Here is a 25394-nt window from a genome sequence, read left to right as displayed (position 1 = left end):
AAACCAGATAAAATGAGACTCTAAAACTTACAGTTATCACAGGACTTACCATGTACTTTTGCTTCTTTTTTTGTTGTTTTGCCTGTAAAAAAAAATTAAAAGTGTCAAATATTGACTTCTGACAAGAATGAATTTAAAATATTAGGATAGTTTAAAAGCAAGATAAAAATGAGAGAATATTCACCAGATTCCATTATTTTTTCTTTTTTATGTGGTTCTGAAAAAGAAAAAAAAAAGTAAAGTGTACATTTCTCTTCTTGTAATGCTTTGTTTGATTGCCTTGAACAATAATTTTTCATGTTACTATTGGCCATTGGATGTGACACATTCCTATGGATTCTCAGTTCAGTGAGTCCTTCTCTGCTGTCCAGTATGCCAAAATAAAGCCTTTATGTTTACAATCAGTCTTTTCAGTGGTTTTCACACTGGATAATCAGGGTCAGATTAGCTGTTAATAAGGAGAGCAAAGGATTCATCTTTTCTAATAAGGTGCTAAAAGGAAACCATAGAAACAGTGTAAGTTAAAACATCTGCAGTTTTGCTTCAGGGTGGTTTAAATGGAGGTCCGCAACCCAACTATCAGGACACCTACTTTTTAATAATAGTTTCTGTAATACCTCTTTCCATGATGTAAGAATGTGCTTTAACACCCACTCACAGAAGGAGCAGGGCAGCCTGCCAGAGATAGAGGCTGAACAATACCCACCAGCCAGTGCTGATATTCACAGTAGCAAAAAAAAAAAACAAACCCTAAAGAAATAGTTAAGCTTTTTCTGTCTGCAGATGCTTTTAAACCGCATATGGAAAGGCTGTGCTGTGCAAGGTTGGATCCACACAGGAACACTTCCTAAATTCAAGAGTATCTGAGCTGACTGATCACAAGATATATCATAGAATCATCAAATCATAAATATCCTGAGTAGGAAGGGATATTATTGAGTTCTAACTCAGGATAGTCCATGGTTCACAAGGATCACTGGGTCCCACTCCTGGCTCTCTACAGAATAACTGCAAGAGTCACACCATATGCCTGAGAGCATTGTCCACGTGCTTCTTGAACTCTGTCAGGCTTGGTGCTGTGACCACCTCCCTGAGGAGCCTGTTGCCGTGCCCAACCACCTCTGGGTGAAGAACCTCTTCCCAATATCCAACCTAAACCTCTGCTGACACAGCTTCATTTCCCCAGGTCCTGTCATTGTCACCACAAAGAGATCAGCGCCTGCTGCTCTGTTTCCCCTCATGAGGGTGTTGCTGATCGCAGTCGTCTACCACCAGTCTCCTCCAGGCTGAGCAAACCAAGTAATTTCATCCACTCCTCATATGACCTCCACTAGACACTTAAGTGCCTTCACAGTCTTCCTCTGGGTGGTCCTTAATAACTTAATATCATCCTTATATGGTGGTGCTCAGAACTGCACACAGGACTCAAGGTGAATACTTTTAAATACAAGCTCATCGCTCACCAGGATCTGATGACTGTATTTTCCCCAGGCTTATTATAGGTTATATTTGTATTAAAGATGTGGTATAGAGTTGAGCCACATTAATGTTTAAACAGTTTCCACTCTAGAATCAAGATATGAAGTCAATTCAAAGTGTTCAAAGTGATTTTGAATTTTGTACCCTCATTAAAAGCAACCTTATTCATAGATGTGACCTATCATTCAATTGAATAAGAAAAAGGAAACAAGAACTGCCAACATAAAATTAAATATGTTTATCAACAACATTAATATAAATAATATTTCCATTAAATATTAAATTGTAATCAATGCTAAGACTGCACAGTGGACAAATAAGACATATACTTCATGCAGAGCTATGAAAATAATTAATATTTGAAAGTATAGACTGACCTTAAATATGAAAACCCCCACAACTGTTAAGTTTTAAGCAAAATACATCATTACTCCCTATTCTCACCCCAAAAAAGCTTATATTGAACACCACATTTCCATTCTATCTGAAATAAAATACTCCTTTTTTTCTGAGTTTTTGAATCTCTCTGAAGAGTCTTCTTGTATATATTTCAAAGAAAAATGTAGTTTCTAAAACAAAGCTTTGAGCCAAGTTCTTTAAAAAAGAACTTTAAAAAATTTTTCTTTTTCCCCCCCCAAACCATTTATGTAGTTACATTACAACTTAAAAAACAATATCTTTGAGCCAAAATGTACCTTTCAAAGCATCAAGATTAATTGACTGAAATAACAGACTTAGTCTTAATACAGTTATATAAAGCGCATTTCAGTGTATTGATTACATAATAAATATTAAAAATATTGTAGGCTCTTTAAAGACACATTTTATATGAGAAATGAAATTTTAGTGGAAATGATCATGGAGCAGGTTTGTGTCATCCGAAAAAAAGTCACGGTCATGGTTTTCCCAGCAATATGAAAAAGTGAAGGAAATAGAGAGCAAGTTGACATTTATTGCCTGAATAAATGTACTTTCTTGATGGAATCCTGCCCTGGGTTGCAATTTTAGTGCAGGTCAAGGAGGAAAAAAGACAGCGAAAACTGAGATGACAAAAGTTGGGGACTCAATGGTTTGGCCACCTCAATGTTCTTAATAATATCTGCAGCTTTGATTTTGTGTAGCCTGAGTGCTCTTCAGACTCTCCACGTGCATGCAGATATTTTAGGACTCATTCTGTAAATTATAATTTCCACAGGTATTGTGGGGCTTTCTGTTTTACTGTTGTTCAGGACAGCTTCCTGTAAAGTGAAGGGAATGTAATTCTGTCTTTAGTGGTTCTGAGGCAATTATTTTTCTCTCATTCTAAGATCTCTCAGTTCTCAGGCGATCAGGGAATAGAATGATCAACACTCAGCAAGCATTTTTGCGAAGTATGAAATAATCCATTTATTTAGCTTTATTTCAAATTTTTTTTCTCTAAACTGCAAACATTAGGGAAGGCCTGCAGAGCTTCTTTAATAATGGTCTTATTTCCAGCAGCAGATGAAATAAAAACCTTTTCCATGAGAAAATTTATAAAAATGAATAACATAGAATTTAACATCAAGCATTCCTGGGAAATCTGACATGAGATTTCAGGTGATTCATGGCCTGACATTTGAATGGAATGAACTGAAAACTTCCATTGCATGAGCAGGAAATTTCAGACCTAGATCTTTCCTGTTTGCCACAAGTTATCATTGCTTATTCACAAGATATCAGTGTCTTATTCTTTACTTTTTTTTGTACTTTCAAGTAGTTAGTATGACACATGTAAGGATATTGCCAGCAGTAAACACATTAAACATTTGCCATGGCATTTGTCATTATTTTTATATTTAACCATTTTTATATGTATATGAGACTGTACAGCATATTTTTATTCAGGGAAGCTTTGCTGGTTATGTAGTATTTTTCTACCATGCATGGAATTGAGATTTGATTTAGTTTGACATTTTACCATCTTTATTTGCTCTGATGCTATAAACAAATGGCTTTTCTTTTTTTTTTTTTCTTTTTTTTTATGTAAACTGGCAAAGTTATGTATAACATGCCCATAAAACCATACAAATGTGTTTTTTGCTTCATTACAAGTGACATACTCCTAGGCAATCCAGAGTAGGTGGGAGACAGAAGAGAACCTGAACCTGCCTCTGTAGTTCTTCCCTAATCCACATTATTCCCTAAAGCAAAAACAGTGCTGGAAAGTATCTAGTCTGGCAAATTTGCTGAGGTGTATTTTAATCTTTAGTACCAGAATGGACAGTCACAAAGTGTGACCCTCTGCCACCCGACAGGAAAGAACAATTGATTTCCTATCATAATTTATATAGTATGTATACACATGTATGAGCATGTGTGTGCACCTGTTACTTCCTAATTCAGATGAAGCATTCACGTCCAAGAATGGTTCAGGAAAATAAAAATTGTATTGGGAATGACACAGATTGGAAAAGCTTAAATAAGTGACATTTCAAGTGGATATGCTGTTGTGTGGGATGCACCACATGTTAATTAACCGACACCATTTTATTTGCACTCAGTAGCTGCATAAAAATGGTGCTTTCTGTACTGTTGTTTGTCTTTTACCACAAATATTTCAGAGGAGACTACTGTTGTCATATTCTATGCAGTGTCTTAAATACTTAAATCCTTAGAAGAAAGTTAGCTTGATTTTACAGATTTGTAATCTTGGTTTTATAGGCTGTGTATTCTCAGAAATTCATATCACGTTGGTCAATTAAAACCAAATGAGACAGAATGGTAAAGCTCTCCAAGATATTCTGTCATTAAGAATATTGTGAACATAAGTATTTAGATAAAGATGTCCCTTTTGTCCCTTTTGCTGAAGGGAAATGTTGCAATATGAGTTCTGTCACATTGTTAGACTTGAAAAAATCCACATGACAAAGTCCTGCATCAAACTAGATTTTTCCTGTTCTGCTCCCAAGGAGTATGTGTTCTGCTGTATTTCACTGCTATTCTTACTTTCTTGATCATTGTAGGAAACCTCACTGCTGTTTTGCACTTTGATTTATACAGATCATGAACTCTACAAATACATTTCTTTCTGGAATAAGAACACACGAAGGAAACTTCTTACATCATGAAATAATGCCACACATATGCTCACTACTTTATATATGATCATCTTTTGAGGAGGGCAACAAACAGTTTTCCTGATGGAATTTTGTGAAGAAAAGGAAAGCAGGTAACAGTTACTCTGAGTATCTTTGTTTGAAATCTGCTACCTTGTTGGGAAATATTTGAGGAAAAATTGTGCAAAATAAAAATCTGAGCAAATAAAAGAAAGAATAGCCTGGGTGAAATGCAACTGTGTTCAGTTCTATCTATTTGGTCTGAGGCTTTTCTTCACAGGCAGAAAGCAATGGCATCAAAACTCTCCATCATAAATTGTAAATGTAATACAAGCATATATGTTATAAAAATGTGTATTCCACACCGCTGCTACCCTGCAAATCAAGTGGCATTTTCATGATAACAATGAACTGGATGAGGCCCATTTATTCCCGTTCTCACAAAGTGAAGTTGGTACCACTTCCAAAACATTTATGCCTGGGAAGATAATTATATCTGCAGTCTATGTCATAGTCTGGAGTCAACAAAGCTTAAGCATACGCTTGAATACTTTGATAGCCTGGTGGATGTGGGAAAGGCTGTGGATGTTGTCTATTTGGACTTCAGCAAGGCCTTTGACACTGTCTCTCACAGAACACTCCTGGAAAAGCTGGAAGCCCATGGACTGGAGCACTCTTTGCTGTGTTAAGAACTGGCTGGATGGCCAGGCATCCAGCTGGTGGCCAGTCACCAGTGGTGTCCCTCAGGGGTCTGTGCTGGGGCCAGTTCTGTTAAATATTTTTATTGATGGCATGGATGAGGGAATTGAGTCCTTCATTAGTAAATTTGCAGATGACACTAAGCTGGGAACATGTGCCGATATCTTGGAAGGTAGGAGGGCTCTGCAGAGAGACCTGGAATGGTTGGATGGATGGGCAGAGTCCAACAAGTTTAAGTTTAATAAGTCCAAGTGCTGAGAGCTGCATTTTGGCCACAATAACCCCCTGCAATGTCACAGGCTGAGGATGGTGGGGCTGGACAGTGCCCAGGCAGAAAGGGACCTGGGGGTGGCCGGTGACAGCCAGCTGAACATGAGCCAGCAGTGTGCCCTGGGGGCCAAGAAGGCCAATGGCCCCTGGCCTGTGTCAGGAATGGTGTGGCCAGCAGGAGCAGGGAGGTCATTCTGTCCCTGTACTGGGCACTGGTGAGGCCACACCTGGAGTTCTGTGTCCAGTTCTGACCCCTCAGTTTAGGAAGGACACTGAGACACTTGAGTGCTTCCAGAGGAGGGCAACAAGGCTGGTGAGGGGTTGGGAACACAAACACTGTGGGGAACGGCTGAGGGAGCTGGGGTTGTTTAGCCTGGAGAAAAGGAGACTCAGAGGTGACCTTATCACTCTCTACAACTCCCTGAAAGCTGGCTGTACTCAGGTGGGGTTGGTCTCTTTCTCCAGGCAGGAACTGATAGAATGAAAGAACATAGGTAAGCTGTGCCTAGGGAAATATAGGCTGGATATTAGCAAGAAAGTTTTTTATGGAAAGAGTGATAAAGTACTGGAATGGTCTGGCCAGGGAGGTGGTGGATTCACCATCCCTGGATGTGTTTATAAAAAGACTGGATGTGGTGCTCGGTGCCATGGTTTGGTTGAGGTGTCAGAGCATGGGTTGGATTCAATGAATGTTGAAGGTCTCCTGCAACCTCGGGATTCTGTGATTCTGTGATCTCAAGATGGAGTTAAAGACATGTTAAATTCCTGTTGAAATTGGGCCCCAATTCTAGCCAAAAGTGCACTTGAATCATTAAACAAGTTCAGGGCTATGAAAGTTTGCCAGCCTCAGAACAAAGCACCTTAAAATGCCTTTTCTGAGAAGAGTGGACACTGCTATAATCCTTTTAGCTCTGATTTTTAAATTGCACATAATTTGACCTTCTTCTATTGATATTATTGTTACTTTCGTGTATGAATAAAAATAATTTTTGTAGTTAACTTGCTCCCCCTGCCTTGCTCTTAAAGTAGTACTTTGTGTTAGCACACACAAAAGTACTTTGATGCACAGGAAATATCTGGTGAGAAAAAAAGAAACAAGACTGCATTTACAGTACAAGTGTCTTCACACACACTGTGAACTGAAAGGAAATACTGGAAATTATTTTAACTCTATATTATCCTGAAACAGAAAATACCCTAAGGAAAGTATAAATGCAAAATAATGTGCCAAGCTATGAGACTGTGAATTTCAACATCCTATTAAAAGTAGCAAAAATATCATGAATTTTAGGCCATTTACTCAAAAATGTTTAAAAAAATTAGTGAATAAAAACTGGATTTCAGATTAGAAAGCTTAGTGTAAAATAAGCTATTTTATGCTCTATTTAAATAAATCCTCTATGTAAGGAATTCATAGTTGTAAAGTAAAATCTTGTAACATCAGAGAATTCTTCCCCTTTCAGGCCATCATCTATTGTGACATAAATAAGGAGTGTATTTTTCCTTTCCCATTCGGAGTCAGATAATGGCTCATCTTACATAATCCAGTGGACAATTTAGGACATCAAGTTCAGTAATATTTTCTCAGACTTCAACTGGGATGAAAATGTCAGTGGGTTGAAATGATTTGTGGAATACATCTCCATCCACATAATAGATTCCTGTAGATATTAAGTGGCTGAGTGATGGACTACTGCACCAGCAGCTAGGTTTTAGCTGCTGAGGATAGGGTGCATTCCTGGCAGACAAGGAGCACAATCAGCTCTGAGGCTTCAATAAAGCCTAGTGGAAGAACCCTGGGACAAACAGTTGAGGACCAAGACCCAGTTTCTCCTGTCCTTTGGCATATTGTTGGGGAGTGAGATCGGATAACTTCCAGCTGCAAAAAGAAGCAAGCCTGGAACCATCCCATTGAAAACAGAAAGAAAACTACTAAGTCAGAGAAGATATGATATTTAACCTCTCAAAGAGCTAAGGTGGGGCAGATGAAGAATTATGCTAAAATGGACAGAAAAGAAAGCTTTGGTGATTCAGAAGGACTACAGAATGATCCTGGATCTAAATCCAAAGAACCTAAGCAGCAGTATTAATACAGGTAGGGCTTCATTGTTTTGTTCACACCTGCTATCTTGTATTGCACACTACTTCTGAGTGAAGATTTATTTTGTACAGAAATAAACTACAAAGTTTGTCCTTCTGCATTCAATAAGTTACCTCTAACATTTGTTCCCGAAGAGATAGAGTGTAAACCCGGAATATAAACCCTTAGAATGGCTGTGCTTTGTTATGAAAAAAGTCTGAGAGGGTTAACTTCAGAGAACAGAAAATTGAACTATCTAATCCTGCTACCAGAATAATTTTCTTGGTAACATCAGTATGACAGAAATACATGCAGAGATGCTTTCACCAGGTGCAGTGGCTGCTTATAAAGAGAAATTTCAGGGCACACAGAGGCAGTCAGACATAAGATCCTGAGGAGAATTCAGGATGGAAACCTTTACTATGTCCCTATAAAGTGAGGGAGACAAGCCCCTTTTTGTTTCTCTAAAAGTACTTGCAGAGGGCATATAACATAAACTTTACCCTGATTTGTGAAGTCTCTCCTCTTGCACTGACTACACATATCTGCTACAAAAGATGAGAATACATAGTTTGATGGATGATGCAGACGGTGTGGTGCTGTGAATAAAATACATCCCTGGCTTGTGACTTGAGACCTGAATCTGAGAAATCTGACAAACAATCCATGATAAGTTTGCCTGTTCCACTCTGTTGCCGAATTATTCAATAGAATCTTCTGTAACATATACTATATTATATATATTTCTATATACTTGTGTCCTACAGGTGATAATTAAAAGATAATCAATAATCCAGCTCCTTGATAAACCTTTTCTACATTGCAAACATACCTACTGTTCCATAAACTTTTGGGGTTTTTTTTTCCATTTTATGTAGACTAAAACCAGTTTTCTCCTTATGGTGCTAGCTTTCCTGCTGCCATTTTTGTTATAATCATTTATCTTGAACCAAGAATTAAAATAACTTCCCTGTTATGCAAATTCTGTCCATTACCAGTAAAACCAGTAGGTTTTCCTGCATTAAGCAGAGTGATCTGTACCTATAAAACCCATCCTCTAACCGAGTTTTTCAGTATAGCCTGCATTCTAATATTCTGCATTTATCCCATGAACCCATTTCCTATATATTTTCATACAAAATGTCCTCTTTCTGCTTCTTACAAACAGTGGAAAGATTGGTAACATAATAAAGTAATAATAATTCCAGTGCAACTAGCAGTCAGTTTGGGAGATTGGATGCAGCTGACATCTGAGCACTGAAAATTAGCTATTGTCTGTCATACTTATTTTACTCTTTCTGGATCCAGACTAAATTTTATTGATTTTCAAGAGGGAAATTGTGCACAAAAAGAGTTTCTCTTATGAACCCAAAGCAAATGATGAATAAGAATTTTTTTTTTTTGCATGTGTGTGGAGAGGAAGATGGGGAAAATTAGGCATTAAAACCCAGTAATTAGGCAGTTAAGTGACAGTACAAAATCTGTTAAACATACTGCAAAATAAATTAAAAATTTCAAGACCATTCCAGGGAAATTCTAAGCAGCAATTAGGATTTAATTTTTGCAGTGCTGGAAAGAGTTATAATTGTTTTTTAAATCAGGCAATTTTTCAGGGGAAAGCAATGTCACTGGTGCTCGGAGATGGTGCAGGAGTCTTGCCTATGAAGTGAGACCATCTCCTGAGAGGGACTCACAGATGAGCTGTTCCCATCCCTCTCCCTAGCTGCAGGAGTGCATGAGGTTGGTGATACTGGGAATACAGTAACCCTCCTGCTAATTCAGCTGGAAATGCTCTGCATGGTTTGAGCCTGTGCTCCCTCCCCTGTCCTGCACCTACATGCACTTGCTTTCCCCACAGTGACAGAACAGATCCAAAAAACTTACTGAAGTGTAGTGTGATGACTGTCCCACCAACAGCAGAATTAGCTACAGCTGGGGACATGATAAAGATTGAGGTGTGAGGCTCCAAAAGGATGGGAATAAGAGGAAGATTTCCTTCCTAGCCCCCTCTCCTGACAAAAGATGTCAGGATGGCAGCTACTTACCACCTACATCCGTTCTCTGAGAAACCCTTCAGAGGGAGCCTGCTGGGCCCAGCACACAAGGGGTGCCTGTGGAAATCCTGTGAAAACCCGTGCCACTCCTCAGAGCAAAGGGACAGACTGATATTTTGTAAGGGCAGGTCACTCTCAGACCTGTTCTGCTGGCACAGCTGGGGAGACCATACACTGTGCAGAAAAAAATGAGGGAATGGCCGCAGGATTTAGAATGGAATTAACATAAAACAGGATAACTGAGGAAGATGTGTAACAAAACCTCTTCAGCTCTGATTTCTCCCTTTAGAGCAGCATCATTTGCATATATCTATGGAACTATTCTGCTTTACAGCCAAACACTGGGATCTCAACCCCTAGTCAGAAAGGTGATTTTTTCCAGTTAGAGAAATCTGGAAATGCTTGAAAATATCCACTTTCATAATTGAGTAATGGAAGCGTATTGAGGCTGGTTTCCTAGAGCAGCTGTCAGCTTGCAGATCCAGAAGTTCTCATAGACTTCTAAACTCCATAATCACTTTCTTTGCTTTCTCTGTATACATATACATATAGGGAGATAAAAATAGTGCATGTTGAATTAGGCAGGGATTTCTCAACCAGTGACATTAAGATCAGGAACATATGTGGTGTAGATACACTGTGAGATGACCAGCTGCGCTCTCAGTCTGTTCAGTCTGTTAAGAAGAGTAAACCTTGAGCTTTAGGCATTCTTGGGCACAGGTTGTGATGCAATAAGATGTGTGGAAGAAAATGAGATATGAAATTGGATAACGTATTTAATTTACTGTGCTAATAGGCAGCAGTCTACTTATGATGTTGCCAAACAAGCATATTTAATATTTTGCTCTGGTGAGGTATTCTGGTGGTGAATTAATTTTCAGAGAACTGGAGGGGAAGCTAAAATGTAAAACTCAAAGCCTACTCCTCTTTATAATTTTTAAGGCAAACTAGACATTTAGAAATGTGTCAGAACAGACACATTATTTTATTTTTCCGTAAGAAGCCATGCCATTTTCCCCCCTTTCTTTATCTTAATCAGATTACTATCATCACCGTTCTTGCCAATAAGCAGACTCATTGGAATATTTTTCAAACATGAACACAAATATTGGATGCAAGCAGGTGTAATGAATTAATTATAAGCATATGGTTCTAACATAATTTCTACAGAGTACTGTTGAGACCTCTAAGGGTCTAGCTATACAGCACGCTTTGGCAACAAAACTGCTTTAAGAAAATATCAACGACGTGAATATAAATGTTTGTGGAGCCAGACCTACTGGAATGATTCAGCCTGAACACCCTGCCACACACACATTCCTAGGACAGCTTCCAGCTGTAAGCCATGGCGTTGGTGTGGTTTACACTGTTGTGTAACTCTTGTGTTGGCAGAGGTGAGCATGGTGTCAAACCAACACCGCAGGCAGGGATGGGGGGCAATGGTGGGGAAGCGGTGCTTCCCAGGCCAGTTTCACACAGTGCATTGTGCAGCCATGCAATATGTGCTGCAGTAGCCCAAATCCTCTGTGGTTCCAGGCTATGAGTCCTTCTGTGGTAGAGACAACTGCAGGTGTTCCTGGCTTGCACTGATCCTTGACCAATTCCCAATCACCCTTACCACTGTAAGTTATTATTCCCTTTTTCAGTGGAGGAGAGCACTGAGACAGACTGCTGAAATGGTCTGAATTAGAGAAACATAGGCAGAAAACAATCTTAAAGAAAGAAAACCCAAAGAAAAAGAAAAAAAAATAAAAATATCTCAGATCCATTCAGGGGAATCTCCTAGAGGCAAAAAAGCAGCAAAGTGTGGGCTGGCCACTGCTGGGATGCCAGCACCAGGCACAGGTCAATAGCACAGAGTCTGCTGAAGCACCAGCCATCCTGCTTTAGACTAGAATAGTATTATGGTTTAATATTCGCCAGATTTTCATATGGGAATTCCTGAGCTGTTTTTTGATAGTTAATATTAAATGTAAAACAGCAAATATAATGACTATTCATGTTGCTATTCATTGTATTGGGTTTTATCTAATTAAGCAGAAATGTGGCATTTTTGAAGATGGCTGTGAAGCAGACGAGATCATAAGTAAATAAAAATTATTAGATTTTTACAATCCAATCTAGATTCAGTTAGGAATTTATGCCATTATTTGTTTTAAAAAGTTTGCTTGACTTTTCAGTACATATTTATGGTTTTCCAAGAGCTGCATTTTGACAACCGACTATGAGATGAGCACTTTGAAATATCAGATCCCTTTCTCAAAGGGCTAGAATATAGCTTCACATGCAAACTAGTTTCTGTAAGTATTGCTTTTAAAATCAGACTTTACATTCAGATTATATATTTTTTGATCTCAAGCCCTGCAGAATGGCCCAATATGGCACCTCATAGCTGCCATGGGAGGACAAGAAGAAAACATAATTAGACACTTAGAAATCAGTGTTAAATATTTTTTTTCTTAGCAAATATTTCACATACGAATTATCATAATGATTTAAAGAACAGGCAAAAAAACCACCCCGACAACTTTGTGTAATCCAGCAGATGGTGCTATGATGCAATAAACTGGTTCAAGAATACAATAAATACACTGCATGCAAATATTTTTCTCCTTTACCTGGTGCTGCTGCTTTTTTGATGGCTGGGTTGGCTGCAGGAGCTTTTGCTGGCTCTTTAAAAAAAAAAAAAAAAAGAAATATTATTTATTACAAAGAATTATATTTTAAAAACCCCACAAAAATCTGAGGAAAGGCTTCGAGAGAGGAAGCCAGTAGCAATTTTTTAAACTGAAGTGTTAAACAAAGAGATTACCCAAAGGGAGAAGGGCTGTGTGCAGGTCTTCAATAAACTCAAAGGCAGCAACAGAATAACCAGTTGAAGGGCTAGTAAGCTCTGGTTGTTAGGCACTGAATCCCTTCTTTCAGCTTTTTCTGCTTACCAGTTCAATATCTGTTGGCAAAGCAGAGGAAAGAAGGCATGTAGGGGTTTCAGCATGGCCTCTCCCCTCAGGCAGCAGCTGTGTGCTGGGAGCCTCTGCATCTGATCTAGCAGCTATGAGAGCAGAAGTCCTGAACCAGCATCTGGCAGCTGTTGTGAATACATAGTGTTCACTCTTGTGAATACATAGTGGTACTTCAGGGGATCCCACAGCTATTCACAGTGGCATCCTTTCCCCTAATCTGAAACTGGCCCTGGTTATAAGAGGTGAAATTTGGCTGCTTTTGCAAAGTATGTCCACAGACTTGGCTATACAAGGAAGCTCCCTATATCCTGAAGAGTGGAGGAGCATTAGGAGAACATCTTCATGTGTGATCCTATAATTGAAAGAGCAATTGCTGTGCTCTCCTGATAGAGAAATGTGCCCTCTCTGTCCATTTAAACATTCTTGATCTTTTCATGAAGCATTTGCATTATACTGTCTTTTGCGTTATACTGTCTTTGCTTTTAGCTCATGTCCTTGCGTAATGAAGGTTCTAATGATGAATGGTATGTGCATCCCCAAGTGGATTTGAGGAATCTCAGCCCCATGTAGAAGAACCTAAGTAAGCTACTAGATTTATGCACTCTTTATTAGTATTTAGTTAATTGCTTTTATCCTCAGGAATTACCAAATCAAACCGTACTTAGACCACAATAATTTAACAAATATCCATAAGATAAACTCTGCCAATGGTCATAAAGGATTTTTTTTGGTATCAACTAGAAGGTTCTTCAAATTAAAATTCACGTTTTCATATCTTGAGAGGAAATAACTAATCATTTTAATCCCATGCTGAATTATGGAATGGAAAAAAATGTTAGTTAATCCTCCACATCTGTCACTGTATTATTACAATGAAAAAGAACATGGCTAAATCAGGAATGTAATTTTGAGTCCTTCCCTTCCAGTCTTTTGAGAAGTTCATAAAAGATGCATCAGATTGTCTTGTGAAATGGAATTAAAACAAAATATAGTTTGCATGTGTGGGATTGCTTTATTTCCATCCATTTAAAAGACCACAGCTAGTAATTATATCCTAACTTAGCTATTATCACAGCATTGTAATTATTTGGGGTGCTCACCCCTCCTTCAGGGAAATTTGTAAAGACTTTGAAGAAGAATTTTCTTAGTATCACTTTTCTGAGTGCCTGTTTTTGCAGAAGAGATTCAATGCCTATGTTATAGAAGTATCAAATGGATCTAATACAAAATAGAAGTACTCTTCCATTTATCTCCTTCTGAGCTCTCAGCTACACCATGCATGACAGTGAATTTTTTAAAACTTGTTTTCATAACATCTGAAAATAAAGTTAGGATTTTTTCTGTTATACAAAGATTTTTATTTTAAACATTTAATATCTGAATGACTAAAATAATTGTGAGAGAAAAATAGAATCAAGAAAAAGAATGTTTGACAAAAAAATTCTGTAATTAATTTAATTTTTATATAACTTTTTAATAGCATTGAAATGAAAATGTCGGAAGTTTAAACTGGCTTTTGCAAACATATAATTTTCAGTTTGCTATTCCCAAATTATGTATGTGCTAATGATTCTGCATCTTTACATGAACTTCAGCTTCAAATTTCACTCTGTGAATTTTACTCATGATTGAGATGGGAAGTTTTGCTTTGACAGCTGCTGCAGAATTCTCCCATGAAAGGAATCACAGAATGGTTTGGGCTGGAAGGGACCTTGAAGATCATCTCATTCCAACCTCTTTGCCAGGAGAAGGGACACCTTCCATGAGACCAGGTTGCTTAAAGCTCCAGCTCACCTGGCCTTGAACACTTCCAGGGAGGGGACATCCATCCACAGTTCTTTGTGTAACCTGTTCCAGCACCTCACCAGCATCACAGTGAAGAATTTCTTCCTAATATCCAGTCTAAACCTACTCTCAGTTTAAAGCCATTACCTCTTGTCCTGTCATTCCGTACCCTTGTGGGAAGTCCCTCTCCAGCTCACCTGTAGGCTCCTTTTAGGCACTTGAAGGCTGTTCTGAGGAATTATGTGTCCAAATTAATAGGTCCTTTAAGACCTGCTTGAAAACAGGTACTTATTTCACTAACATGTCATTACTTGCAGAGTAAGTCTATGAAATGTTTTGTTAGATATTTCTGCAAAATTTGCATAAGAACCCAATATATAAGCTTTTTTTTCATTGTCAAAATAAATCTTTTAATAAATTGCTGCAAAACTGAGGATGGCAGGAGATCGTTCTACCATAGAAGTCACAAAAGTTCATCCATGGAAATGAGAGTCAGTGTACTATTTAACTGTGAATTTGAATCAGATTTCAGTTTCATATTTTTTCTAATTTTTCTTATATATTGTAGTTTCAGAACAGAATGCTGAACAGATGAAGTTTTACCAAAGATACTGTCTTATTATCCTTACTGCATTGAGGCATTGACACTTGCAAATTTGCAGAAAAGGAAGACATAGCTCTTTCCTTTTAATACTGTGTTTTCAAAGCATTTTTTGGCTATTTTTTCAGAAGAGCCCAATTCCCATCTCTCTTCAGCTGCAGAAGTTTCTCTGTTGGAACCAGAGCTACTTAGACAGGCAGGGCCCTTGCTTTGCATTTATGAAGATAAATTTGGTGTTCCTCAGCACGTTGAACTCTGAGCCTTCCCAGCCTATTTATGAAAATTGCTGCCACTGAGATCACATTCAGCTGAGACCTCAATTTGACATTTCCTCCCCTATGAAACCTTTGCTTTTGAAGACAGTGATAGGAAAGAGGGGAAGGCAAAATTGTCAGTCACAAAGAGGAATGTGCAGTCAGAAATAGGATAAGAATGGATTTGGAAAGTAGGAGGCAGTAGAAGTCTAAAACATGTCATTTTCAATTATAAATGGTGTAGCTACTTTCTTCTTTGTATTTTCAACAACTCATTAACTATTATTTTTGGATTAATGAAATACTCTTTTTGAAACTGCATGGCATATAAAAGAGATAGTAGTTTCTTACTTTTAAGTTCTTTGGATACAGCAGCTTCCTTTTTATCTGTAAGAGAAAAAAACCAAACACATATGTGTGAAAACACAGTAAGGGTAAAGGCAGACAGAAAACCACAGTGTGTGATTTAGAGGTGAAACAGTTTATTTGCTATCAAGTGCATTGGAATGATACAGTGATTCATTCCTCTTCTGTTTGTTTCATGGTACAGTGGCACTAATTTAACCCTATTGTAAATACAGGGAAGCCTGTGTGACCCTGAACACTCTTGTTTCATTTTGGAAGGGTAAGACGTGAGGTTTGACATGTGGTTGAGCTACCACCATGGCTTTCATGCAGCAGCTGAGCTGTGGATGCTCACCACGTGCACATTGTCAGGCTGCAGAGGCACAAGGGAGGATGTGCTAGCAGCCCAAGAGCAGAGACGTAATGAAAGGCACTCTTCTCCTGCAGTTGTTGGCAATCACACATCTAAGGCCTAGTGCAGAAGATTTTATGCCTAACACCTTTTGAACCTGGAGAAACTCGGTCCTAACCCAGCCCATGTAAGAGCAGGTAAAATTCATCCCTGGTTGACTTGAATAGAATTGAAATGACTTAGCTGAATCAAAATGCAGCATGGCCAGGCAATCTACTGGAAAGACTTAACTAGGTTATTCCATCTCACTTTCACTTAAGGTAGGATTTTTGTCCAGTTTTTTTTCAGGAATTTTTTTCTGATGGCCAAGAGATTTGGAATCTTTACTGATGCGATATAAGTGTGCAGAAATACGCAGAGATAGCTTCTCTCCATTATTATTCTTGGTGCTATTCTACCTCAGGGCTTTTAACTGGGTAAAAAATCACCCAGTTTTAGAAGCATTCTTGGTGCTTCACATGCCCTTTTCACTAGTCTGACCTGTACAACCAAGAAATTATTCGTGGAGATCCTGTGAGACAGGAACAAAAGCATGCATAGAGGAAGAAGGCATGCAAAGGGTAGAAGGTATTCCCCTGGATGGCTATAAGGAAATTAACATCCTCTCTAATAAGCTATAGGGTGCCTGGAATATAGGCAGGATAATGCTTATGTCCACAACATATATGAATGATAAATGAATTGTGCTCTTGAACACTAATATAAGAAATACTTCAGGGCAGAACCTGTCAAATTAAATTGCTTGCAAACCCAAGACTATCCCATTACTGCTAATAATACAAATAATTCTGTTTCTGTTGCTTTCTAAATTGCTGTGGAGAAGTTGATATGAGATAAGGTAATGCAAATGACTGCTAAGTAGTTTAATAATCTTGAAAAATATGGAAGAAAATATATTTCTACTTGGGTGATATACTGCTCTGAACTGAAATATTTCTGGGTTAATCCTCTGCTTCCACTAACTCTCTGTGAAAGCATGTTCTGCAGGCATTACTTCAAAGTATGATAATTACCACATTTAGATGAAATTAATCATGAAGCAGCTTCCAGCCATGTTATCTGGCTAAGGAGCCTATTGAAGCCTTCAAGAAGTGCCTATTAGTTGCCAGATATGGAAATTTTGAAAGGTATATATTGCAACAATATGAAACATTTATCACAATAATCTTCCCTTGCTGGAGGTTATTAAAAAATAAATAAATTGAGAGCATCATTTATAATAACAGACTGGATCCAAATAAAGCCCTCAAGTTCTTTATTTCCTTTTTTCATATAAGTTGCCGTTTATTAGGGCAACATATTTTCGTATATTTTAAGCCCATAATTTATTTTGAAAGAATCAATGTGTTTTCCCATCATCAGAAATATATAACATATAATAAATATAGTAAATAGCTGGACAATTTTTCCAGTAAGAAAATCTTACAATTTGGTGGGTTTGTGTATTGTTTTTGTTTTTGTTTTTAGAGTATAGAAAAATTACGAATAATTTATTTCAATAGCACATATTAATATGAAAATGCAAATAGTGTTAGGATATTCTTTTCAAGCCAAGGTGTCTCACATTTGATTTCTGAAGCCATACTTATCCATCTAGTCTGGAGAGATTGAAAGAAAATTGTCCAGAGGAGATTGTGTAGGACCTTGAACTGTGGAAGTACCTTTGAAGCTGTATAGCATTTACATCTACACACTTCAATGAAATAAATGACCTAGCTGCAAAGAAATGAACATCTGGTAGATCTTACAGAAGGAGGGAAAACTGATCAGGACTTCTGAAGTCCCTAAATATGGTTACTTGCTGTAAGACACAATTAACACAACTTATCAACTCAATGGAAAACAACACCAAAAAATGAACTGACCAATGAGTCATACTGTTGTAATTTGAGACAATGTGAAATTTGTCTCTTTCATTGGTACCTTGCACAGGTTTAACTTTTAAACTATGGGAGTGTTATTGGGAACATAGCTTATATTAAATTGGGTTTTAATATTCATTATATCTTTTTCTTGAAAACAACAGCAATATGTTCTCTTGCTTCTCAGTGGGTATATTTTTTTCATGTTGGTTAAGAAGAGAAGTTTCCAAAAAAAGCCAATTTCTTCAGAAAATTTTGAAGACACATTTGATATTTAGGTCTTCTTAGAGGGCTCCTGTAAACCATCCAAATACTGTGCAATTCAAAGATTGGGTAGCTCAGACAACCCTATCAATTTTCTTTTCTTGAAAAAACCTACAACTGGCTTTAAAAGGCTAAGCTGATGAAATAATTCATCATCTGTGGAGCACTGTGAAGCACCCTTTTCTTTTTTACAATTATTCTCTGAAGGTGTTCGAGGACAATTGTATTCTGGTCTATATTCTCCAAAAGTAAACACGCTTATACAAGCTTTCCTCAGGTGAATGAACAGGTTCTTCTTTTATTGACTCTTCTGAAGGACTAAAGTACAATAGTACTTAAAAAAATATTTTATTAAAAACCACCAAATATTTAAGCAAATATGATCTGACTTTGTTCTTATCTCTACAGGCTAAAGTGATCAATTTTGAATTCAAACTAGGAATGAGCATTTGGCAGCCAGCACAGATGTATCTCAGTAGAACAGCAAAGCAGTTATTTTATTTTTTTGCCTCTTTTTAGCACATAGCTCGATCGTTTCCTCAGGCCTCAATCAGCATTCGTTTGAAGTAAACTACCAGTACACAGTAACTACAAATGACATCTAAACTACACATGGGGCAAGAATAAAAATCCCTGTAAGCTTATATAGTGCCTTTCGTGGCAGTGAGTCCCTAGGAGGTTGGTAATAAGCTATTAGACAAGGATGCCCCAGTGCTCTGGTACAGAGTTTGGTTGTTTGAGTTTAGACAAACTTCCAAAATGGAATATTTCAAACACTGCTCTGAAGTGAATTCCAGATCTGGGGTTAACAAAACTTTTACACATTTTTAACAATGGATTTATAATAAAGTGTACATTGTACATTTCAGAACAGGAAATCTTCAACAGCTGCATGCAATCTATAATTTTGATAACTAAAAGTTCTTGGAAATAAATGGATCTCGAATTGTACTCTCTTGAAAGGCTTCTCTGTGCCTTTTTTCCTAGAAATCTCTCACTCAAACACACCTAAAGGTATTAAAAATATCTTTAAATATTATTCAGATACATGAGTATTTCAGAGTCAGTATATTGATAGCTCAGATAATGATGCACCATGTTAAAATAGCAGCTAAAACCCTTATAATTATTAGAAACATTCCTGTATATGTTGTATCTAAAAGAGCCTTTTTATTTGGAGGCTTACCAAAAACATGTTGGTAATAACAAATTAAAAATAACAAAATCAAATATCAAATATCAAATATCAAAACAGAAACTATTTTCAACATCAGTGGGCAACCACAGTGTCCTAGTTGAATGGTAGCTAATATCCTAATCAAGCATGATGTCACCCAATAGATTCCTTTGCTGCTGATCTGGACTAAATACCAAGATCCTGGGGAATTGCTGTGAAGAATTACAGGTGCCTCTGGAGGATATGATTCACTGAATCAAAAACTAAAGAAAAAATTAAAATGTTAACTATTTTTATGTTTACTGAATGTAATGTTTACTGAAGGAGGAATTCTCACCCGAAACCTCAGCTAACATTTTCAACCTCTGCTGGTTTTTACCTGATGATCACATACTAGAATGGACTTAATCAAACCCCACTGACTGGCTAATGGTCTACACAGAAAATAGGTTGTGTGATGAAAATGCCTCACACAATGCAACCATAGTTCTAACAAGCAGAATGTTCCTAATGAGACTCACGTAAATCTTCCCTCATTTCTTGGCTCTATCATTTATTTTGACATAGGTATTTAATTCATCTTGTGATTAAAAGCGGGAGAATAAAAAGATGGCAGAAAAATTAACAGAAACTTCAAGAATCAGAAAGAATTGTGTTGAAAATAAAAAAAAAAATATTTTCCAGTTCTTTGAAGTCCAAACTGTGTTGGTTTTACAGAAATAAAAAAAAACCCTGGCAGTTTTTACCCACCAAAGTACAGTCAGTCGAGTGAAGGCTTTGGGAGCTAGGTTCTGGCCTTGCAAGAACAATACAACAGCAGAGTTTTCATGACACTGCACCTTACAAGAATGACAGCTAAGGTTTCCTTTGCTGCCCTGAGCAAGAGTTCATATGACTGGAAATAAAAATGATAGCAGGTGGCATCTGATGGCTGAGAACTTCCATCAAGTGAATGGAAAACATAATTAAAGTCGCCTGGAGACCAGTCTCACTGCTGTCTGCTCCCAGGCTAGCAGATGTACCAGAATTTAGAAACTATTTATTAAGTGGCACAATTTGAAGCTAATGTGATTTACAGTGATAAAAGAGGAACACACCCCAGATAGCTGAGCATTTTTCAAAATTAACTGTGGTTGAGCATATAGCAATTAAACACTGAATTGTGAAACCTTCTGTTAAAATATACTGTGGTTTAATATTTATTTTTTTTAACTTACTTGAAGTTCTTAAAATTATTTTCCACAACACAGTATTGATTTCAACTGATATTCCAACAATTCTGAGAAGTGTTCATTCTTAAAGTGTCTTTAAGAATTTCTTACCAATTTGTTTTTTAATTTATAATATTTCTGATAAATTTTCACTAATTATGTGGTATTACTGAAGTAAATTTTACCTTACCACATCTAAAAGATTTTTGGAATACTTTTTTAAATTTTGATTTCAGTCACTTCTGAAACAACAGATGCCCACATATAGGGGTGTTGTATCAGAGCATCTTCCCTTTCTGAAGTAATGTCTCCATTTTACCATAAAGACTGTAAAAATTCCATACAACAATGAAATAAAGAAATAATATTTCTTCTTCTTAGTAGACTTAAAATCTGTGAAGGTTTTATCAAAACTGCTCATACTAATCTACAATTAAATTTTTAGCATGCCAGAACCCCTAAAATTTGACAGCATAAAAGAGCTATTTAGAAAGATCAACATCTCTTCCACATGCAAAGTTCTGTGTTTGGGCTAACACTTGATTTTATTCCCTGTCTTAATCACTGAGCATGATATAACCATATGCTCTGTGACAACTTCTGGCAAAAACTCTTCTTGCCTTTCCAAAATAACATTTCTTGGTGGGCATGAGAAAGGCTTCTCATTTCACCAACAGGGCTGAAGTTGTGCACAGGGGAAAGCAAAGTGCAGTGCCACTACTGCTTTAGAGCTGCTCCTGACCCATTACATGACAACAATAAAATCTCTGACCAGAGTTTAACTAGCTTGCTTTGAGAATAATGGGAATAACAGGGAAGTTCATTGGCAGGGACCAATAAGCCTTGAATCCCAGACTGCAGGTTTTGCATTTCTATCTTCTGCCTGCAGAGATTTTGCCATGCCAAAAAAAGGGAAACTGCAGATAATGTTATTTTAGCTGGGTAAAATGGCATATGCAGAGCTTCTGGGTGTTAAAATAAAATTTCCTCAAGAAACATGAGACTGGACTACAAGATAAAAATTTTAAAATTAACTGATAACCAATGTGGCACATAAAGCTGCTTGAATAGTGTAGGGCAAAGAAAAAGGAGTTAGCTAGCTAAAATTCCTCTGTTGTAGATTACAACAGAAAATGGAAAATAGTACTCTTAAATGTAGACAGATAATTTTCCACTGAAGCAGGAAAGACAGACAAAAATTTCCATCCACTCTCTGAGAAGGGTACCTTTTCACCTCAGCATTGTATCTATTTCTTCTCCACTCACAGTAGCAGGCTTTTTGATAGTTTCTAAATTTCTTTGATGTGTCCAAGTCCCTTCTGATCACCAACCTGTGGAGGTGTTGTTTTTCTCTGCAGTGTCTCCTCACACCATCAAGTCTATCACCATTCTCCAGGCAGCTCTATGTTCTGTGCAGCCAATGAGTGCCTGCAAGCCCTGGGTACCAGAGCATCAGAAGCAGTTAGCAACCTAAAGCCCCAGAGCTTTTCAAAAAGTGTTTTGGCAATGCACATGGATGAAATACTAAATGTTAGCTCAAACAGATTTCCCAAGATCATTAAAAGGGTTCGTTCAATAGAGCAAAAAATAAAGCAAACAGAGGAGGGATGTGAGCAGACAAGTGATTCAGTTACAGTAAGAAAAAGCCTGCACTTGGGGAATGGCCAATTTCAAATATAATAGTGGTTCATGGTTCCACTAATTGGTGATTTCGCCTTTCTACTTTGTAATTGCTGGAATGGATTCAGTTTCTCCTGCTGCAGAGCAGGTAAAAACTCGTTCATGTTAAATACATGTTCATGCATGAACAGTATCCTGGTTTGTATCAGAAATCCTGTGGCTAGACATACTAGGGCAGGGATCATCTCCCTGTACTCACTACAGGTGAGGCTGCACCTCAAATCCTCTCTCCAATTTTGTGCTCCTGACTTCTTAAAAATCGTTAAGGGACTGGAATGAGTCCAAAGAAGGGCAATGGAGCTGGTGAAAGGTCTGAACCACAAGCTGCTCCTCAGGAGCAGCTGAGGGAGCTGGGTTTGTTTAACCTTGAATAAAGGAGGCTCTGAGGGGGACATTATCACTTTCTCTACAACTACCTCAAAGGAGGTTGTAGCAAGATGGGGATCTCTTCTCCCAGATAATGAGCAGTGGGACAAGAGGAAATGGCTTCAAGTTGTGCCAGAGGATGTTTAGATTTGCTATTAAAGAAGATTCCTTTGCAAAAAGGATGCTCAAGCATTGTAAGAGGCTGCCCAGGGAAATGAGGTGTTTAAATTCCTGGGGGTATTTAAAGTGTATGTGTGTTCACTTGGAGATGTGGTTTAGTGGTGGACTTGGTAGTGATGGGTTTAAGGATGGACTCAATAAGCTTAAAGGTCTTTTACAGAAGAACATTTTAAAATGTTCTATGCTTCTACATTATTTTCATCAGGCATGGTTTAAAAAAGTAAAACTCAGGAGTGTAATATGGGATTGCAGTCATCCACACACAGGAAGCTGTAAGTGTATCTAATTACAGAAACTGCAGTCCTTTCAAGAAAAGGTAATGGTTTTTTATGCAGCAAATGTGAGTAATACCATTACTTCCTAAAACTTAGGAATCAGATATTTACCTGGAATAACCTGTCATTTGAATTAGTATGAATACTGTAAGAGACAAGAATTTTCTTGAGCATTTTTTATCTTTCCTTGAAACATCTGGGGGAAATACTCCAATTTTTTCTTCATAAGTCTCAGCACCAATGGTGTTGGATTCAGAAGAGAAATTTGGGTTAGAACAGGCCTTGTTAAGTGCATGTATGCTATACATCCTTGTGATATCTCTTTCTGTACTTCTTAACACATTTCCATTTCTTTCTGTCTGTTGGATGGATGGATAGATGGATGGATGGATAGATAGATAGATAGAAATAGATAGATAGATAGATAGATAGATAGATAGATAGATAGATAGATAGATAGATAGATAGATGTACAGATGGCATCTATAGACCTTATCACCAGGAAGAAGATATTTTCATATCGCTGAATACAGATGCTGTCAACATTCTCACTCTGTGAAAAGGGAAATCTTAAATAGTGAAATGTCCATCCATTCATCTTTATAGGTAGCACACTACTCTAATTACACTCGTGAGGCAGAATCTATGAGAAAACAACTTCATGCAGAACATACTGCAATCAAGCTAAAAATCAATGCTTTTATGACCACAATTGTGTATGGCTCTTCCGTTAAAGAGCATTTGCCTATTCCATTTTCCTAATCATTCAATAATAATTTATCTGACTTAGTCTCTCAGAGTTACATATAGCAAACCACAAAATTGGCTCTGCTTCTTGGAAAACACATCAGGAAAACAAGCACAGCCATTGGGAACATTTACTGAAATGTTAAACAATCATAACTAAAAGTGAAGTGTAAAGGCTTATATTTTAAGTCAGAAATACCTCTGATCTATGAACCTTCATAGTGGAAAGGCACAAAAGACTGAGGTACACTTCCAATTCAGTGACATGAATGTGTTTATCTAATATGTACTCATCAAAACTTAGTAAAAGCTTTTAAAGCTTTATTTCAAGGTCAAGGGAAAAAAATATTTTTTTTCTCTTTAAGTGCAAAGCAAAAGAAAGGAAGGAAAATCTTTTTCAGGATCTCAGACTCTGAAGATTCCTCCTGACTGACTTTAGCTGTGAGTCAAGCCATGAACTTGTCTATTTAGCAACAGCAGAAAATAGTACTGCATAGTTATATCATTTCAACCCGGTGGATGTATCTGTGCATGGACATTTAACATAGAATAATTATCCCAAATATCCGGCCTGCTGACTCAGATACGCATCTTATTTTTAGGGCATAGAACAGTTTTCCTTCATTAAAGAGATTAACTTTGTATTGTTTGAGACATAGGCATATTCTAATCCTGTTATTTCTGAATGTGATTGGAAAAATAAACATTACATTAATCCCCAGAACAGCATAAAGAGGGTTGATGAAATAAATTAGATTCTTAAATTAAAGCTATGCCACCCAGCTGCTGCACAGCCCAGGTAGTTCCACCTTTTCCTGTGCTGGCAATTATTTTGTACAACACTTGGGTGGGCAGGGCAGGAGGCATGTAAATAAGAAGATTTCCAATATGGAAATTACAGGGGAGAATACTATTGCTACTCCCTGGATGGAACATGGTCAACATACCCAACCTCCCCCACACAATACAATCTGAGGGGGACTAAACAGAGGGTGGAGGGGAGTGGGGACTGCAGCCAGATTCTGTCAAAACCCTTTCACAGGAGGGAACTCAGAGGTATTTTATAGTCAATAAACCACAGAAGAGGTGAAAACCACGAGAGATAAAGGAAGAACACCTGCTGTTGAGTCAGCAACACTGATGAAATTGCTTTCCTTGGACTGATGCATGTCCCAATCCCAAGATTATCTCAGATACTATACTGAGATACCCACCCTGAGGTGCCACCACCTCTCACTGAGTAAAGGTATAGATGTATGACTAAACTCGCATGAGATCCACCTGAATGTACATAAATAATACAAAAGTAAATTAGAATTGGCAGAAGTTAGGGAAGACTCTGTCATAACTTCTGGGCTCATTCAATGGCCTGAACCTCTCTTCTCCCCCACAGGGACACATATTGGGTAAGAGCAATGTTCAGTGCATTCTGATCATCTTTTTAGTATATTGCTTTGGATGCATTTTTGCAGTCACACACTATCACTGGCAATTCTTCAGCCTAAACCTGTCACAATTTTATTAATAGAATGCTATTCTGTGAGCTGTTAATGTGAGTCCCTAATGGGTGCTAGCAGTCACTGACAGAGGTAATGATGTGGAGATCCAGAAGG

The 25394-nt window shown here is 37.6% G+C and overlaps 1 protein-coding gene across 1 annotated transcript in view; it reads right to left on the bottom strand.

Annotated features, from left to right (window-relative positions):
• The window catches only part of TRDN (triadin), a 143064-nt gene that overhangs the window by 1203 nt on the left and 116467 nt on the right, over positions 1–25394 (bottom strand). Inside the window, exons 17-19 of the mRNA XM_033512927.1 lie at positions 15614–15649; positions 12278–12331; positions 50–82 (exon numbers count right to left, since the gene is read on the bottom strand). Of these exons, the coding sequence (XP_033368818.1) occupies positions 50–82; positions 12278–12331; positions 15614–15649 (123 nt within the window). The remainder of the gene's footprint in view (positions 1–49; positions 83–12277; positions 12332–15613; positions 15650–25394) is intronic.

The sequence above is a fragment of the Parus major genome, chromosome 3 (genome assembly GCF_001522545.3).
Source record: "Parus major isolate Abel chromosome 3, Parus_major1.1, whole genome shotgun sequence".
NCBI lineage: Eukaryota > Metazoa > Chordata > Aves > Passeriformes > Paridae > Parus > Parus major.
Note: the sequence above shows the minus strand (reverse complement) of the source record. Positions and strands in the feature narration are given on the sequence as shown.